Here is a 19,043-nt window from a genome sequence, read left to right on the forward strand (position 1 = left end):
AAGATTAAACACAATAACAACGATAATAAAGCTAAACAACGATAATACAACACAACATTTAGAAATCATTGAGATCAGGAGAATCAGACGAATAGAATTTGCCATCCGTGTCGTACTGTGGCCCGGAGGGTACGTAGTCCTCTTCATCAGACACAATGTTTTCGCTCTCATCCCGGAACTCGATATACAACTTGATGATTTCGTTGTTGGTCAGCTCGACCCACAAGCATGGTCCAGTTTTCTTCATCTTTAAGAAGACTGGCTGGAACATTTGGTTCCTTGAAGAACCACACTTGTGAGAATGCAAGAGGTATGTCCTCTTTGAGAAAATCAAGTAGTTCAGACAACGGATAACTTTAGACATTCATGCAATACCCCCTCTGTTCAGAATTAACGGTGGAGTAATTCTTGACCTCGCGGCCGAATTCCCCACCATAGTTAACTTGAAGCATAACATTAATTTGAGACATTTTGAACTTATAAAATTTAGAATTAGTAGAGAAGTGTATGAGGTGTGGTTTGATAACAAATGAGGGGTAGTATTTATAGCGGTAGAATCACTTGTTTGAACGAATCCAATATTTGATTTATAAACACATGTTGAATACAGCTTTAATAAAGCAATAGTTGAATAAAGCTTTATATAGAGCATCTCTGCTCAATACAACTTTATACAGAGCATCTCTGCTCAATACAGCTTTATTAAAGCAATAGTTTTATGCAGAGAATCTCTGTTCAGCCATTTGTAAGTATTTGTCAAAAATGTCCGCTGTTGTACCGTAAGTCAATTGACGCATCGCGGATGTACATTTCTGTATCGTAGTAAAACCTTGTCGACCAAGAGCATCATTTTTTTGTTTAAAATATTCAAAATGAAGTGGTAATGGATCGACATCGTAATTCATTATATCATTCACGATACGCTTAAATAATCTACTACTCATTCTAAAACGTCTCTTGAATCTATTTTCAGGATAAACTGGATTCTCTTGGAAGTAGTGTTTGTATAGGTTTTCACCTGCAGGTTCAAGATCTCTACGAATGTAAATTCGAGATCGTGGAACACGTACATTGTTTGAAGCCTCTTCAGCTGCAGCGTCTTCAACATCTAATTCTTCGGCCATTTCTCGTAAAATCATCAATTCGTCTTCATCATCCGAATCCCATATATCAAAAAGTTTAAACAAAGCTTTTGCCATTGAATTTTTTTTTTTAAGTATATAAGTGATATAGTGAAGAAAGTGTGTGAATAATTAAAATGGGAAGAGTGGTATATATAATAATAATAAAAAAAAAAATTAAAACTGAAAATTCAAATGGCTATAAAGCCGTTGCAATCCGCGTGGCCAAATTCCATTCGATAAACGAACCATGCTTCTCCGGTGATGGAGTCATCGCGCCCAACAAAATTTCCCTCCATCACGCCGCACATGGGCGCGATGGAGGCGCGGTGGTGTTGATGCCGGAGCCATCACGCTGCAATAAGAATGGTCTTAGGCCACATATTCTTTACAAACATAGTCCGCGGATCTTTAAACAAACGTCTTAAAAACAAACAACACAAAAATGTCTAATATTTTAGCTCTTCCGCTAATGTCTAATGTAATGAATACTCATTTCTCCCAATTATATTGTCCAATAATCCTTTTTATAAATGTCTCATTGTCTCAAATTAATTGTCCATTTTCATAAATGAAAAAGAATATCAGATAAAGTTTTTAATGCACCTACTTTATACATGTAAGATAAAATGATAGATAAAAGGTAAAAGATAAGACTGAAAAGTTAAAAAAATACATGTGACAGTCATTTTTTTGTTTAAAGTATGTGCAGAAACAATATATTTGAGACATAGAGAGTATAATACTAAGTCATCATCGGAAAAAGTGAGTGTGACAAGTCGGTAACATAACGTAAATATATGTTATGTTATGCTGAAAGAGGGACCAAATATGTTTCTTTATACAAGTTAAAGGTTATAACTGTAACTATATATAGATTCTTATGCATCAACTGGTATATCACAATCGAGCATTTAACTAATACAAACATTTTCCTCTTAATTAATACGGAGTATAAACTTGAAGTTTACAAAGTTTACTTGGTTACTTAAACATCACCTTTATTGCACCCGGCCATCGCATTTAAGTTGGGTACCACAACATGACGACTGACGAATCCTTTAATGAAAGTATAAAACAACTTTAACATTTTGTTTTGATTTTTTTATTAAAATAAAATATAAACTCAAATGCAATGTATATTCACCATCTTTGTTAAAGTTTCTATGCAATATATCATATATCATATAAAAATTTTATAAAGTAAACAATATTCATGTTTCATGATTATACGAAACACTCTAATTAGTGGGCTATCAGCATACGAAACAATGTAAGTCGATCAAAGGTATTGGTTATCAGCATTTTTCTTTTAAAACTTGGAATATTCGTAATTGAAAAAAAGATTTTGCATTTCTATAAGGACTATTCGTCCACTCTATATTAGTAAGATTTTAAGAAAGGGCAAAACTAAAAAAAGCGTATAACACGTTGTTAAGTTAGAATAGATATAGATTACACCATTCAAGAATTTACATATTTAAGAGAACATTGTTTTCCTAATCTCATTCATGAAACATGTTGATATATTTAAATCTTGATATTTTCTATTCATATCACGAGGAGAATGTGCATATTTTTACTTAGAGCAGTCGCAACGGTCGGTTTTTGACCCTTTCTAAATCACCTTAAAATTAATAATTATCGATAGGGAAGTTTGAACATATATTTTTTTTACAAAAATATCTTAATTTTAATCGTTAAATTGAGATATGCTTTTAAATCTAAAGGATTTAAACACTAAAGTTGTATGGATTCCCATATAGTTATAGTTATAAGTATAATTATAAATATAGTTATAAGTATCCTAATTATAGGACCTCAATTCAATTTTGTTTTCAATATTGATCTTACAAAGACAAAACCATACTGAATAATATAATATCAATACTAACTATCATTATAAATGATCATAAATTTAGTATTTACGGAGTAGTATTTATAAAATAAGTGGAATTTATATACTTGTACAATCTGATTTTCAAACGGCCCCCACTCCCCCTTTCACATTATCCACATTTCGCATCATTCACATCATGTTGACTCCTTAAATAAAATTAATATAAAGACGTTGTAATTGTATTTTTCTATTTAACTTAATTTTATTTTATGATATCTTTTTCATACAAGCATCTAAGTAAACATGTGTAGGGGAACCTCAAATATGAGAGAGAGAGGAGTGAGAGAGAGAGAGCGGCGGTTCATGGCTACCCAAGGAGCACGGCGGCGGCGTATGGAAGCTACAACAGTACGGGATACAACAATCGTTCTTCAAGCGTATTCGGCACCCGATTGACATCCTTTTTGTTTTTCAATTTCCCTATAACCTGGATGGTTGTAGATTTCTGGAAGCTTTTCAAGAAGTATGGTAATGTTAGAGATGTTTACATAGCAAGGAAAACACTAGCAAGTGGACAACGATTTGGTTTTGTCCGCTTTGAAGGGATCGGAGATACTGATGCTTTCGCAAAATATCTCAGCACCATCTTGATTGGTAACACCCCATTAAGAGTCTACAAGGCAATCAACAGCAAAGAAAATCTTCATACAAAGCAGGATGGAGAAGAAGATAAACAGGCAAGACAATCTCGAAATGTCAGAGACACAAACGACAACCCAAGAGCATACAAAAGATGGAACGAATCCTTCAGAGACGGAAGAAGATTTAACGAAGTTGCTGGAAATGCTGTGAAAATGCATCACAAAACACCAAATTTCTCAACAAAACCACAACATCCGAGCAATACAACTCAGACAGATCGTGTGGTATCGGTTAATATAGATAAAGCAAACACAGAAATCCTAAAAAGAGCACTCATGGGAGAAGCAACAAACCTCCACACTCTCAAACGATTTCAACTCATATGTGAAGAAGAAGGACTCAACAACTATACCATGAAATACCTTGGAGGTTTGGAAATAATGCTTCTTTTTGAAAATCGTAAGGCTGTAGACAACATATTAAAAGAACAAAACCACTGGATTAGAAAATGGATGGTGAACATTCGTGAATGTGAACCAAACCATTTATCTCCTGGCAGACAAACATGGATTAACATCTACGGCATCCCTGTCACATGTTGGAATACCAACACGTTCAAGCAGATAGCATCATGGTGGGGTCCGGTCCTAGATACTAGAAACTGTGAAATCAACGATGAGCACCAAAACTTGCTTGCTGGTAGCGTCCTGATAAAAAAAAGAGTTCCGAATTTCATTCACAGTTCTGTAAATGTCAAGGTCCAATCCACATCACAAACTACAATAGTGTATGCGCATGTTATAGAGGAAGCCAGCGATGTGATGGAACTGGATTTCATTTCGTCTGATAGCGATAGCGAGTGGTGTTCCAGCATATACTCTGAAACGGAAATCAATTCAGACGAAGAGTCCTTGCCGGAATTCGAGATTCCGGCCAATTTTAAATCAAAGGAAGTAGAAGACGAAGCGTCAAAGTGTTTCGAAACTAGCGATCAATTTAAAAATTGTAATGATGAAGATCCTGTAATCGGTGCAAAAGTCAATATTACCCAAGACAAAGTGTCTCTCGAGAAGCAAAAAGATCAATCAAGTGGATCAAAGGGGGTCCACCATCTGAACGGTAAGGTAAACACTAACAACTCCCAAAACAACATTTCAACTGTTGGGCCAAAAGACCCAGCTAACGATGATAACCTAAACCAAGCAAACATGAATAAGCCCACCTGCCCTCCAAATACCTCGCACTCTCCAGAAAAAACCCCTCAAGCCCATAGCCCAACTCACTCTTCGTCCAATAACCGTCCCAGCCCATCACCTGCTGTCCACACCTTCATCCCTCCCCAAACTCATACACCTAGCCATACCTCTCCAATCCGTAAGCTAAACTTAAACATCAGCTCTGATTTCTACCCTTCACCTTGTAAAATTCCACCCAAAACCACAAATTCGAGTCATCCCAAACCTACAACCAAACCCAATCGTACAATCCCCACCAACAATAATCAAAACAATCAATCAAACCCTATTCCTTCCTGTAACTATAAAACCCTACAGAAAGAACAATCGAAAAGTCAGAGATCGATTTCGACTACTGGTAACAGCAAAACATCTTATCAGTCAAAATACCTCAGAAATCGAACTATCAAGCACGCGAAAGACAAAACGTGGAGTTCAATCATGAGCTGGAAGTCATCATCTCGTATACTCAACGCCAAAAAAACAGCAAGAATGATCCATGAACAACAGCATACTGATAAGGTAAGCAACACTCGCTCCCAATCAAAAATTAAAACCAGATCTAAATCCAAATCGCACATATCTGGAAGAGTTCCAAAAAATAGGTCTGAATGCTCCGAGGAAAGTGTTGGTCTAAAAGAATTTGCTGCAAATTTAGGGGTGCGTTGGGAATCAAAATCCCAATAAAACCCCCATTTGCCTAACCGTAAGTCAATCCATCATCATGAAGATTTTGTCTATTAATATTCGAGGTTTTGGTCGGGATACAAGTGTAGATGGAAAGTTCCATTGGTTTAGGAGTATGAGAGTTTCTGAGCAACCAAATATTGCGGTTATCCAGGAGACTAAATGTAAAGAAGTCACAGAAAACTTCATAGAATTTATATGGGGCAGTTCTGAATTCGAATTTGTTCAAAAACCTATGGTCGGTAAGTCGGGAGGTCTTATGATAATTTGGGATCCAAACACTTTCGTGGTCAACTAAGCAGTGGTGAAAGACTTCTTTTTAGCTGTTAAAGGAAATTGGGTCGGGAAAGACGAAGAGTCAATAATTGTCAATGTTTACGGCCCTTATAGTGATCAACTTAAGGAAAAAATGTGGGATACTTTGGAAGATCTAATGACTTACCCGAATGCAACATGGGTAGTATGCGGGGATTTCAATGAAGTCCGAGATGCTGGAGAAAGACAGAATTGTGTATATCATGAAAATAGAGCAGCTTTATTCAATGCTTTTATTGACAAATCGGGTCTTTATGAAGTTCCACTCATGGGGAAAAACTTCACTAGAATTAGTGACGATGGATCAAAATTTAGTAAGCTCGATCGATTCTTAGTTTCAGATTCTTTTCTCCAAATGTGGGACGACGTATCAGTGGTTGCTTTGGATAGGAAATTATCGGATCACTACCCAATTGTTCTTAGAGATAAAAACGATGACTTTGGACCGAAACCTTTTCGTTTATTTGACGTATGGTTGGAATCAAAAGATGCAGAACGAGTAATAGTTAATGCTTGGAATGTCGAAGTCAACGGCACTAGAAAAGACTGTGTCTTTAGAAACAAGCTAAAGAATGTGAAAGAAGCATTACGCACCTGGAGCAAAGAGAAATACGGTGCTATCGATATCGAACTTGAAAAGGCCAAATCAGATGCTCTTGAATGGGAAAAGAAGGCTGACTGCACACAGCTAGACGATTGTGAGCGCGAGATTTGGATCAAAGCCAGAAATACATGGCTGCAAAAAGATAAAATTAAGGCACAAATGCTCAGACAAAAAGCCAGATTAAAATGGGCTGCGGAAGGTGATGATAACACAAGATTATTTCACTCTTTTGTTAGAAGGCGATTAAACAAGACTAAAATCCGAGGTCTTCACATCGATGGAATTTGGCAAGAAAGCACCGATAAAATTAAAAGTGAAATCTTTAATTTTTATCAATCTCTTTTTGATCAGGAAACTTCCAGTACACGGATTCTCGATGGATTACAGGACCTAAATTTTAAAATGATCACCATCGAGGAAGCAAAGAAGCTGGAACATCCCTTCTCTGAATCAGAGATTTGGGCTGCTCTAAAAGGATGTGCGGATTCAAAGGCACCCGGCCTGGATGGTCTCAACCTCGGTTTTTATAAGAAATTTTGGTGGCTAATCAAAGAAGATTTGGTTAATGCAGTCGAGTGGTTTTGGTCCAACGAGTCCTTTTCTAAGGGATGCAATGCCTCCTTCTTGACATTAATTCCTAAAAAGAAGTGCCCGATGAGCTTGAATGACTATAGGCCAATAAGTTTGATAGGTAGCTTTTATAAAATAATCGCAAAGATACTTGCAAACCGGCTCAAAAAAGTGATTCCAACGCTTGTTGGATTTGAGCAAAGCGCCTTCATTAAAGGGCGATGCATTATGGATGGCATCTTAGTTGCTAATGAAGTTGTTGATGAATTGAAGGTGCGAAAGTTTAAAAGTCTTGTTTTTAAAGCGGATTTTGAGAAAGCTTTCGATAAAATTAATTGGCGCTATCTTCTTGAGGTCTTGAAGTTGATGGGATTTGGTACAAAATGGAGAGCATGGATGGAATCGTGTCTCAAATCGGCCTCGATTTTAGTCTTAGTCAATGGCTCCCCGACTCGTGAATTTAACCTAAAGAGGGGGGTTAGACAAGGGGATCCGTTATCCCCCTATCTCTTCATCTTGGCAACAGAGGGACTTAGTCTCTTAATAAAACGTGCCATAAGTAAAGGGCTATATAAAGGTGTGAAAATAGGATCGGACGAGGTTGTGGTGTCACACTTACAATATGCGGATGATACTATTCTTTTTGGAGAATGGAGTAAACGGAACATATCGAACCTCATGAAAATTCTTAAATGTTTCGAAAAAATCTCGGGCCTCAAAATAAATCTCGCGAAAAGCTCTTTATTCGGGATTGGAGTTTCGGGCAACTCACTTGATAAATTGACTGCACTTTCGGATGCAACAAAGGCAGCCTACCCATGTTTAACCTTGGTTTACCAATAGCACAAAAAATGCATAAAATAAAAAATTGGGATCCTTACATTGAAAAAATACGGGGTAGATTAGCGGATTGGAAGTCAAAATCGATGTCATTTGGTGGTCGTCTCACACTTGTTAAGTCGGTCCTTGGAAACCTTCCGTTGTATGCTTTCTCCATATTCCGCGCTCCCTCGGGTGTCATCAACTTGCTTGAAGGTATGAGAAGAAATTTTTTTTGGGGCGGGTCGAGTGAAAGTAATAAACTATCTTGGCTGGGATGGGATACCATTCTTTCGGGTTATGATCATGGGGGGGTTAAATGTTGGTTCTCTTAAAGCAAAAAATCTAGCTTTATTAGGCAAATGGTGGTGGCGTTTTTACAATGAAAAGAAATCGTTTTGGGTAAAAATCATTAAAAGCATTTATGGTCGGGACGGGGGTTTGGGTTCAACACTTAATAATCAATCCCGAGGAAAAACAACAATTTGGAATAATATTCAAGATCTTGGTTCTGCTTTCGCAAAGTTAAATGTGGATTTCTCTCACTCTTTTGCAAAAATGGTTAACAATGGTGACGATACTTTATTTTGGAAAGACATTTGGCTCGATAACATCATGTTGTGCGAAAAATTCGAGAGACTTTACAGGTTGGAAACAAACAAGGACGCACTTGTATCAGACATAATAAAGATGGAAGGCTCGAGCTCGATCGCAATCTGGAATTGGTCGAGATCACCAACTGGCAGGACAGCAGCGGAGCTAATGCAACTCCAAAATAAACTTAGTGTTTTCAAGTTTGCAGGTAGGGAAAAGGACTCATGGACTTGGACACTTCATAGTAGTGGTATTTTCTCAACTCAGGCTCTAAGTTACATTGTGAACAACTCACTGCTATCTTCGGCACGTTTGGCATCTTCTACTATGAGAAACAACCTCGTACCTCATAAGATCGAAATATTCGTTTGGCGTGCAATCATAAACAGACTACCGGTCCGGTTCGAATTAGACAAACGAGGAATAGATCTCGATTCGGTTCGGTGCCCAATCTGTGACTCCGATATTGAAACCGTCGACCATATGATGCGTACATGTCCAAAAGCTCAAGAGTTATGGCTGCGGATATCTCAATGGTGGAAAAAATGTAACCACACATACTCGTCTTTGGACAGCATGTTCCGGGGGTACATCTCGCTTAACAATCCCTCCTCTACGTCAAAAATGTGGCAAGCAATAGAATGGATTACCGGGTATACAATTTGGAAAAGTCGAAACAAAAAACTTTTCGAAAACAGAAGCTGGAACATTCCCATGGTATTGAGCGAAATACAATCGAAGAGTTTTCTATGTATCTCCTCACGTTTAAAGAAGACACAAATCGAATGGAATCAGTGGCTCATCAACCCGAGTGTATACGATGATCACGGCTAAATCAAATGTTTGTCAACTTTCGAGTTTATTCGGTTTCCCTTTGTAAATTTCATGTCTGTCACTTTTCATCTATGCATATGCTCAATGCATAATGCCTACCATATGTACTGATCATTTGATAATATAAATTTTTGCTCTTGCTTTTCAAAAAAAAAAAAATAAATAAATAAAAAAATACAAGCATCTAAGTAAATAATTAAGCATAAATTTGTTAAAAAATATATCTTAACTTATCTTCATATTACATAAGTATATATATGTGTATATATGTATTTTTATATACGGAGTATTATTTTTATGTTATGTGTCACCAAAAGATGCTAATTTAATTTGTGTGTACCATGTGTTAGGTAGTATATGCCATGTGACTTTTAAAGTCATTGACCAGGCAACACTCTCAAAGATAAATGAAAAAGAAAAAAAAAACGCTTAATTTAGAAAAGATACAATGAACTTTTTTTGCATATTGTAGTAATAAGGTACTACTACATGTAAATAGATAGTAGAAAATAACAAAGTTTGTCGCTATTCAAAAAAAAAAAGTGACTTTGTAACTAATAGATTTGATATATTTTTTTTTCTTACTCAAAACTCTAAACCAAACATTTTTTTTAATTACGAATGACAAAAATTACCGGCTTACCACTTAGCTTCATCCCCTTTATTTATTTTTGGTACTAGCAAAATCTAACTCGAACCAAATATATAAGTTTTTTACGAATTTTAATTTATTTAATTGGTCAAATATAATCCAAAACTTAAAATCTCCATCTTTATCGAATTAAATGACATATATATATATATATATATATATATATATATATATATATATATATATATATATATATATATACTTTATGATTTATGGTGGTTAGGTAAGTGTATGGATCCCACTGAATTTTATATATCGTGCTTGATGACCGTCTGGTTTAAATGGGACAAATAATCATTTACACACATAAATTTAATTGAATTCTTGGTAAAAGATAATCTGAACTTAAAATCTAGGAAACGGTCAATTGATTAAAAATGATCACTAGAGGAAGAAGAAAAAGAGAAAGACGAATAAAATGAGAACTACAAATTTTTTAAGTTAGTTCAAATAAATAACGTAGAAATTGGAAATGTGAATTTGATGAATGAAGAAAAGTTACTCATAATTAACAAAGAAACTACACCGTATTATGCAATCAGTGCCCTTAAATATTAACCATGTTCATATACTTTTGAAAGTTTCTTTATGATTAGTATGTATCACATTATGTTCTGATTGATATGTGTCAAATTAATATAATGTCGACATACATAATCTTAATTAAAATACGGGATGTGTATATTCTATTGAAGTATATATTCCACTTTAATACAAATATAGTAGTGTATGTTCAGGGGCGTTTTTTAGGACATGCGAGTATAGGCAGTCGAACAAGGCTCGAAATTTTGAGAGGGCCATTCTTAAAAATATTTTATATATACTTGCGGTCTACTATGTCATAGAAAAAACTTAATGTAACGACGGTGATAACTATTGAGAACGACCTATTAGAGCATACTGACTGTAAAAGGTTCATCGACGACTTTGCTTATAAAAATGCTAAAACAATAGGTGTATGTAAATGATAGTTTACATATAATAATTAAGATGACGACTATTTAAGGATAAAACATTTTATTACGGTTTTTTTGACGCACTTTTTATTTATAAAGATAAAGATAACTTTTAGTACTATTTTTTATATGTATTGAAAAATTTAAAGTTTACAAGGGCTCGTTTTTCAAGTCTCGACACAGGGAATACTCGTCTCGACACAGGGAATACTCATTGTTAATTACGATGACGACTATTGAAAAATTTTAGTATTATTTTTTTAACCTAATTTATTTTAAAAATAAATAATTAATTCAATCCAAATGAAACAGTAACTCAACAGGGTAGTAGGCAACTTATATAAATGGTATATAGAGATGATTAAATGGAGGGAAATTTAGAGTTTAATAAAATTTATTATTATTTTTCAATAAATGAATAATTATCTTGAAACATATAAATAGTAAGTTGGATAATTTTTTTTAAACAAGTAATAATATAAATATATCTATTTTTTGTAAAAACATAATGATTTTTTTTAAAGGCAAGAGTCGGCATCGAATACTCTCATTTGTCACGCACGCATCCCGGGAGAAAACCCCCTAGGTTAGACAGATTAATTATAGGATGAGAACACACAAGGTGTTGGGATACCGCTAGAAGCGAAAATTAGTTGGTGTAAAAATATATTAATTAATAGCCCGTATATAGTGATATGGATCATCATACATATTAATTAATAGCCAGTAAAAATATAGTGATATGTGGATTGAATAAAAGTCTTATGGATCAATTCATCATGTATAATTTTCTTTCCTTAGTTAAAATCTACATAAACGTAGTAATATAATCAACAAAAGTCACATGAATGCAACTAACTATGCAAGAAAGAATGTTATGATCAGCATCATCATATTATAACACTTACAGAGTTCTTTAAAAACGAACCTTAGGAGGAAATGGTAGAGGAAGATTAGATTCACCAAAAAGATACCGAAAAAATGCATCAAGATTCAAAACTCTCCGATGAAAAATCGGAAGATGTTTCATCTCTTTGATAGTAGCATCGATTGCCACCTCAGCATCTTCTTTCGTTGCGGTATGGTCTCCTTGAACTTCCACCATAAACCGTTGTAAATGATCAGAAGTCATTACACCGTTATCCGAATAACGACTAAAGAGATCCTTCACGTCGTCCGGTGGACCGCCTACACCGAGCTTAAACCGCCGGCGAAAACACAAGCAGAATTTGTATGTTTGTTTCGACATGTTGGTAAAAAATGAGAGTGACTTGAGAAAGTGTACTTGTTGCGTGAGAATATATAGGAGTAGAAAGAATAGGTATAAGCTCAAAGTTGATAAAGACTCATCATTTATCATTTATTTTAGAAATTATACAATTATTAAAAAAATAAAAAAAATTCTCTATATAGTTTGTGGTGATATTGAGTATTTTTTAATGTTTTTTGGTGAATAGCCCGGTTTTGTTACCTATGCATTAATAAAAGTGTGTTTAGCTGATTTTCGTGATTGTTTAGTCAGTGATAGATTATGAGCCACAGAATGAATCGAGAATTAAGGATGTTTTCAATAAGCAGCTGTCGCTAAAATAATTATAGCAGCTCTGGTCTTTATTATTTTCGAGTTTTTTTCTTGCGAAAAAAACTGTAAGATTTTCTATTACCACGGAAATTCATCACAAAGATGAAAAACGCGATAGAAGCAACGAAACCATAAACGAAGCAAAACGAACCACATAGACAACTAAACTTGAACACCAACCAAACGGGGATCGCGGAAACAACCTAAACACCAACAACAAGCAAAGATACGTATACCAGGACAAAGAGGATACCACAATGATCGCAACAAACCAAACTACGAACCTAAAAACACACGGGAACACCAACCGCGAACACAAATATCTTCTATGTCAAAGTCATCTAACTGAATTCTGTTTATCATGGTGAGAGAGAGAGTGAGAGGAGAGAGAGAGCTAAGCACACATGTTTCAAACAAGGGAGTTCCGATTCAAAGTAGAGACAATACGAAGGGAGATGTCGAGACGATTGTACAAGACTAACTAGAAACCGATGGACATCATTCATGTTTTTCAATTATCCGGATAATTGGAATATGGCTAACCTTTGGAAGATCTTCAGATTGTAAGGCAATCTTAAAGATATCTACATGGTGAACAAGAGGTTACGAAGTGGTCAAAGATTTGCCTTTGTTAGATATGGCGATGTTAGCAACGTGGATAGGTTATTGTCATCATTAGAGAAGATCAAGTTTGATGGTAACCAAATTAGGGGTTTTAAGGCAAATGAAAGGAAACAAATTCAAGGGGTAGGATACAAAGCCGGTGTACATGATGGGCCTGTTAGGTTCCCAAATGTCGAAAGAAGACAGTATAAGCTCAATGAAAGAAACAATGCCTACATGGATGGCAGAAGATACAGTGACGTTGCTAGTAGTCCTCATGGTGACTTGAGGTTTACCATGAACAAGAATAAAGAAGATCTAAGGAAAAAACTTAACAAGATCAAAGGTGATAAAGTAGAAGATGTGAAAGATGAAAGGGAGGTGGTGATCAACAAAAGTGATAGCAATCTGGGAATCATGGAGAGATGTATCGTCGCTGAACTTAAGAAGATAGATTTTCTTAATCAATTTGAATCTTTATGTAAGGCGGTGGGTATTGATGAATTCTCAGTTAAATATTTGGGTGGTTTAGAAATTTTGGTGATGTGTAAGTCAAAACAAACGGTTGATAATATCATCATGAACGAAGATCACCCGATGAAGAGATGGTGCAAAAAGCTTGATCGACCCAAAATTAACGATTGGCCAATTACAGGGAGGTTAGTATGGTTAGAAATTAAAGGGGTGACTGCTACTTGCTGGAATGAGCAGGTCTTTAGTTTGATTGCTTCTAAATGGGGAAGAGTCATCGAGATGGATAATTGCTCGATCACAGAGGTAAACCAAAATCTATTATCCGGGCACGTTCTTATCCACCTCTTTGATAGGGGTCATGTTCATGGGTCTGCAAAGCTCATCATCGATGATCTTATTCTTACATATGCTACTGTAAATGAGAGTAGTACTCGAATTATTCAACTGGAACCAGAACTGGTTAGCACTGGTGAGGTTAATGACGAAAAAGAAGCAAAAAATAAAAGTAGTTCGGATGACGATTTTATTGATGATACATTTGATATGTCAGACGATGATTATCAGTTATTTGAAGAAGGTCTTGTAGAAGAACACAACCTTGTTCAGAATCACGTAACCGGCGATCCTTCTCCGGTAGCTAATTCCGATCAGATGAATATGTCAGACAATCGTAAGGTTGAAGATCAAGAGTCTGGATGTTTGAATACGGGGTCCAATCTCCAAGACAATCTCAGTGGGGAGACAAAAGATCATGTCAGTGACAATAAAGAGGATGAGTTTGAACGTTGGAATGTTAATAATTTCAACTTCTCAAAAGAAAGCAAAAGTAATGATGCGGTAGGTGAAGATATCGAGCCCCACAAAAACAGTTCAGGTAAAAGTGTTGTGCAGGATACGTTTAGGGATATGAAGGGTGTCGTGGGCCAAGATGGGACTGTTTCAATGGGAAAGAATAATGGGCCTGAAATGGACCAAAATTTAAATCAGGTTTTCAGCCCAGTTAGGACTGGACTAATTGATTTAGATTGTGATATCCCATCTACACCTATTGGTCCCAAGTTGGTGGCCCAGGAAGATATAGGTCATTTATCTAAAGATTATAGTGGACTGGAGGATAAGATGGATGAGCCTAATAATGCTAAACCTATTACCCATCAGGCCGATCAGTTAAAAGATATTAAGGTGTTCAAGAAAAATAAAAAGAACCCTACTTAAATTGATCATAAACACTGTTCGAACAAAAAGAAGTCAAATGCCCCACAAAGAAACGATTACTGCAGAACAGGTATTCGTAATTGGAAAGCCTCTTCTAGGATAATGAATTGGAAATATGTCGCTAGAAAAGAGCAGGGTGCCAAGGGTTTAAGATCAACTTGTACCTCTTGTGCTGAAGTCCCAAAGCCGAATCCAAAACAATCTACTTCTTCCAGGCATGTTTCTAATTCCTCTGCCTCCTCGTTCTCTGTTTCTATTGATGGTGTAAAGGAATTTGGACATCGAATTGGGCTTAAGTGGGTGGAAAAATCCACTCACTAATATCTTTGGCCTCTTATGTATTTTCTGATCGTTCTTTCTTTTGTCTTTAATGAAGATTCTCTCTCTAAATATTAGGGATTTTAGGGTCGGGACTGAAAGTAAAGTTGGTTGCTTTAAAAATCTCTGTCGTGTAGAAAAACCTAATATTGTGATGCTACAGGAAACTAAGCTTCATAAGCTAGATCTTAATTGGGTTCGGGGGTTATGGGGAAGCAATAATTGTGATTTTATACAAAAAGAAATGGTTGGAAAATCGGGTGGTCAACTAATTATTTGGGATACGGATTATTTTGATGTTGCTAACTCGTGTATTTCTAAATTTTGTATTGGGGTTCGTGGTACATGGAAGAGTTCGGGGATTGAGTTTAACATTATAAACGTATATGGCCCCCATGAGAATCATAATAAAGTGAAGTTGTGGGAGTTCTTACATAATGTGATCACAAATGACTCGACTGATGCTTGGATCGTTTGTGGTGACTTTAATGAAGTTCAAAATGCTAATGAAAGATTCAATACTAACTTTATTGAAAGTAGAGCGAAGAGGTTCAACGAATTCATTGAAAAGTCCAAGTAAATTGATATCCCGTTGGGTGGTCGAATTTTTACCCGTGTTAGCGATGATGGTCTCAAATTTAGTAAGCTTGACCGATTCCTTGCCAATGATGTGTTCCACAATTTATGGTCGTGTTTTTCGGTAGTTGCTTTAGATCGAGGAAAATCCGATCATTGTCCGATCATTCTCAAAGATGATGATAGAAATTTTGGTCCAAAACCAATTAAAGTGTTTGATGAGTGGCTTGATATTGAGGGCATTGATGACATTATAACAGAAGTGTGGGCTGAAAATGGTGGTGGGGGATCTCGATTGGATTGTTGTCTTAGAAATAAAATGAAAAAGATCAAACTAGCTTTAAAGGCGAAAAGTTCTCAAAAGTTTGGCAATTTAGAGGGGGAGATTGAGATGTATAAATCGATTGCCAACACCCTCGAGCTTAGGGCTGAATTGGGGCAAGTTACTGATGTGGAAAGACTACAATGGTTAAATGCGCGAAAAGAATGGTTCCGTCGAGAAAAAGTTAAAACAAACATGCTAAAACAAAAGGCCCGGTTTCGGTGGATTCTATGTGGTGATGAAAATACCAAGTACTTCCACTCGATAATCAAAAGAGGCTATAACAAAAATAATATTAGGGGTTTATCTATAAATGGTGTTTGGTGTGAAGATCCTCATGTTATTAAGGAGGCGGCTTTCAATCATTTTAAGAATATTTTCGAAGAGAGTTCGGGGCCTAGGTTTAGTCTTGATAATTTAGTCTTTCCGTCTTTGTCATTGGAGGAGGCAAACGGGTTAGAGGCACCTATTGGAGAAGGGGAGATTTTAGAAGCTATTAATGATTGTAGTTCCACAAAAGCCCCGGGACCGGATGGTTTCAACCTTAGATTTTTCAAGAAATTTTGGGATGTTATTAAAGTCGATATGATCAATGCTATCTCTTGGTTTTGGGACAAGGGCAAATTTTCAAGGGGTTGCAACGCCTCCTTTGTAACCATTGTGCCTAAAAAAAGTGATCCTATTACACTTGGTGATTACCGGCCCATAAGTCTTATCAGAAGTTTTTACAAAATTGTTGCTAAGATACTCTCCAATCGTCTTAAAAATGTGGTGCCAAGACTTGTTGGTTCAGAACAGAGTGCGTTTCTAAAGGAGATATATATTTTGGATGGTGCTCTCGTGGCAAATGAATCTATCAAATTCTTGAAGTCCAATAACAAGAAAGCGCTAATTTTTAAGGTTGATTTTGAAAAGGCCTTTGATAGTTTAAATTGGGATTTTCTAATGGAGGTTATGGCTAGTATGGGGTTTGGTTCAAAGTGGCGTAAGTGGATTTCAGCTTGTTTAAGATCGGCTAGTATTTCCATTCTTATTAATGGTTCTCCGACCCGAGAATTCGCAATTGGTAGAGGTGTGCGACAAGGGGACCCGCTTTCACCATTTCTTTTTATTCTAGCCACCGAAGGGCTTAATATTCTTACTAAAGCCGCGGTTTTTAGAGGTCTATTTAAAGGAGTTGAAATTGGTAGGGATAAAATTATAATCTCGCATTTACAATATGCGGATGACACGATGTTTTTTGGAGAATGGTCGAGAGTCAATGCCCGAAATCTCATAAATATCTTGAATTGTTTTGAGTTAACCTCGGGTTTAAAAGTTAATTTTCACAAAAGTGGTCTTTATGGTGTGGGAGTTAATTCGGTAGAAGTTGAAAATTTAGCTAGTCGTATGGGTTGCCAAGCCGGTAAATTCCCTTTTATTTATCTTGGTCTCCCCACTGGTGCTAAAATGAAAAAATTGAATGATTGGGATCCGATTATTGTGAAAGTAAAAAAGAGACTTGCGGATTGGAAAATGAGATCGATGTCTTTTGGTGGAAGATTAGTTCTTTTAAAATCGGTTCTCAATAGTCTCCCTTTGTATTATTTTGCTCTCTTTCGGGCTCCGCCATGTGTGCTAAAACTTCTTGAGAGAGTGAGACGGTCATTCGTTTGGGGTGGGGATCTTTCGGGATCAAAAATTCCTTGGGTTAAATGGGGTTCCACTTGTTTACCATATGGGCGGGGGGCTTAAACATTGGCTCTTTAAAGAGCAAAAACCTTTCTCTTTTGGCCAAATGGTGGTGGAGGTTTTATACTGAAACCAATTGCCTTTGGGTCAAAATTATTCGTAGTATCTATGGAATTGATGGTGGCTTGCGGTCGGGTGATGGGCATGCTCATCCCTCGACCTCGGGAGTTTGGAATAACATCATTCTTGCAGGTAACCAAATCGAAGATCTAAATATTCCTTTCAAGAATTCATTCTTGAAAAGTATAGGTGATGGAAGATCCACGTTATTTTGGGATGACGTGTGGTGCGGTTCAGACAGTCTCAAAATTTTGTTTTCAAGGCTATACAGGTTTGAAACTAACAAACAGGCGAAGATTAGCGATCGAGTAACAGCAGCTCCAGTAGATCAGCAACATCGTACAACAACTCCAGTAGATCAGCAACAACATCAGTTGTCTACGGCTAATCCAGAGGGTAATTGTGTTCATGCAACAGCAGTCCCAGCAGGCTCTTCATCAGCTCATACTTCAGCAGCAGTTCCAACGCCTATTTCAGCCTCGGTTCATGGTAGTCAGACCCTTTCGGCCTCAGTTTCAGGCCTCGATCTGGTCCATTCAGTTTAGGTGGGTCAGAATTCTAGCTCAGTCAGCAACAATGGTGTTCGGTTCATTTGGTCTTGGTCGAGAATTCCTACAGGTCGTACAGGTGATGAGTTCATTGAGCTAAAAAACTCATTGCTTGCAATTCCCTTTGATTTCTCAAAACATGAATCTTGGCGATGGACGCTTGCTAGTAATGGGTTGTTTGAGGTCAAAAAATTATCGCATCTCATTGATAAAGAGTTGCTTGACAATGACTCTCATTCTCCTCAAGAAACTTTGAGAAACAATCTTGTTCCAAAAAAGCTTGAAGTTTTCGTTTGGAGAGCGTTGAAAAAAAGGATTACGGTTAGAGCCGAGCTTGACAAAAGAGGGGTTGATTTACATAGCGTTCGATGTCCCGTTTGTGATAATGGTCTTGAATCGGTGGAACACTCATTATTCGATTGTAAGTTCTCCTTTGATGTTTGGGCTCGTATTTTCAAGTGGTTGAATCTTGGAAATAATCCTTCTCTAAACATTGTTGATTCTCTTCGTGGTAAGTCGTCACATGCTATGTCTTCTCTTGGCTCAAAAATTTGGCAGGCCGTGGAGTGGATCTGTGTGTATTTGTTATGGAAGAATCGTAATATGTTGGTTTTCCAAGGTAAAGGAATTATTGCCCCGGTTATCGTTAATGAGATTCAAGTTATGTCGTTCGAATGGATTTCGTGTAGGCTTAAAGGAAAGATCATCGATTGGCATTGTTGGTTATCCAACCCGTCTATGTATT

General features: G+C 36.5%; 1 protein-coding gene across 2 annotated transcripts in view; it reads right to left on the reverse strand.

The window, feature by feature from the left end:
- LOC139876679 (phosphoinositide phospholipase C 2-like) overlaps positions 1-12,142 on the reverse strand; it is a 34,042-nt gene extending 21,900 nt beyond the window's left edge. For both annotated transcript variants that reach the window (XM_071864051.1, XM_071864050.1), the window contains exon 1: positions 11,798-12,142. In XM_071864051.1, coding sequence (XP_071720152.1) covers positions 11,798-12,118 — 321 coding nt within the window. In that variant the 5' untranslated portion in view covers positions 12,119-12,142. The remainder of the gene's footprint in view (positions 1-11,797) is intronic.
- Positions 12,143-19,043: the final 6,901 nt, after the last annotated feature.

The sequence above is a fragment of the Rutidosis leptorrhynchoides genome, chromosome 11 (genome assembly GCF_046630445.1).
Source record: "Rutidosis leptorrhynchoides isolate AG116_Rl617_1_P2 chromosome 11, CSIRO_AGI_Rlap_v1, whole genome shotgun sequence".
Lineage (NCBI taxonomy): Eukaryota > Viridiplantae > Streptophyta > Magnoliopsida > Asterales > Asteraceae > Rutidosis > Rutidosis leptorrhynchoides.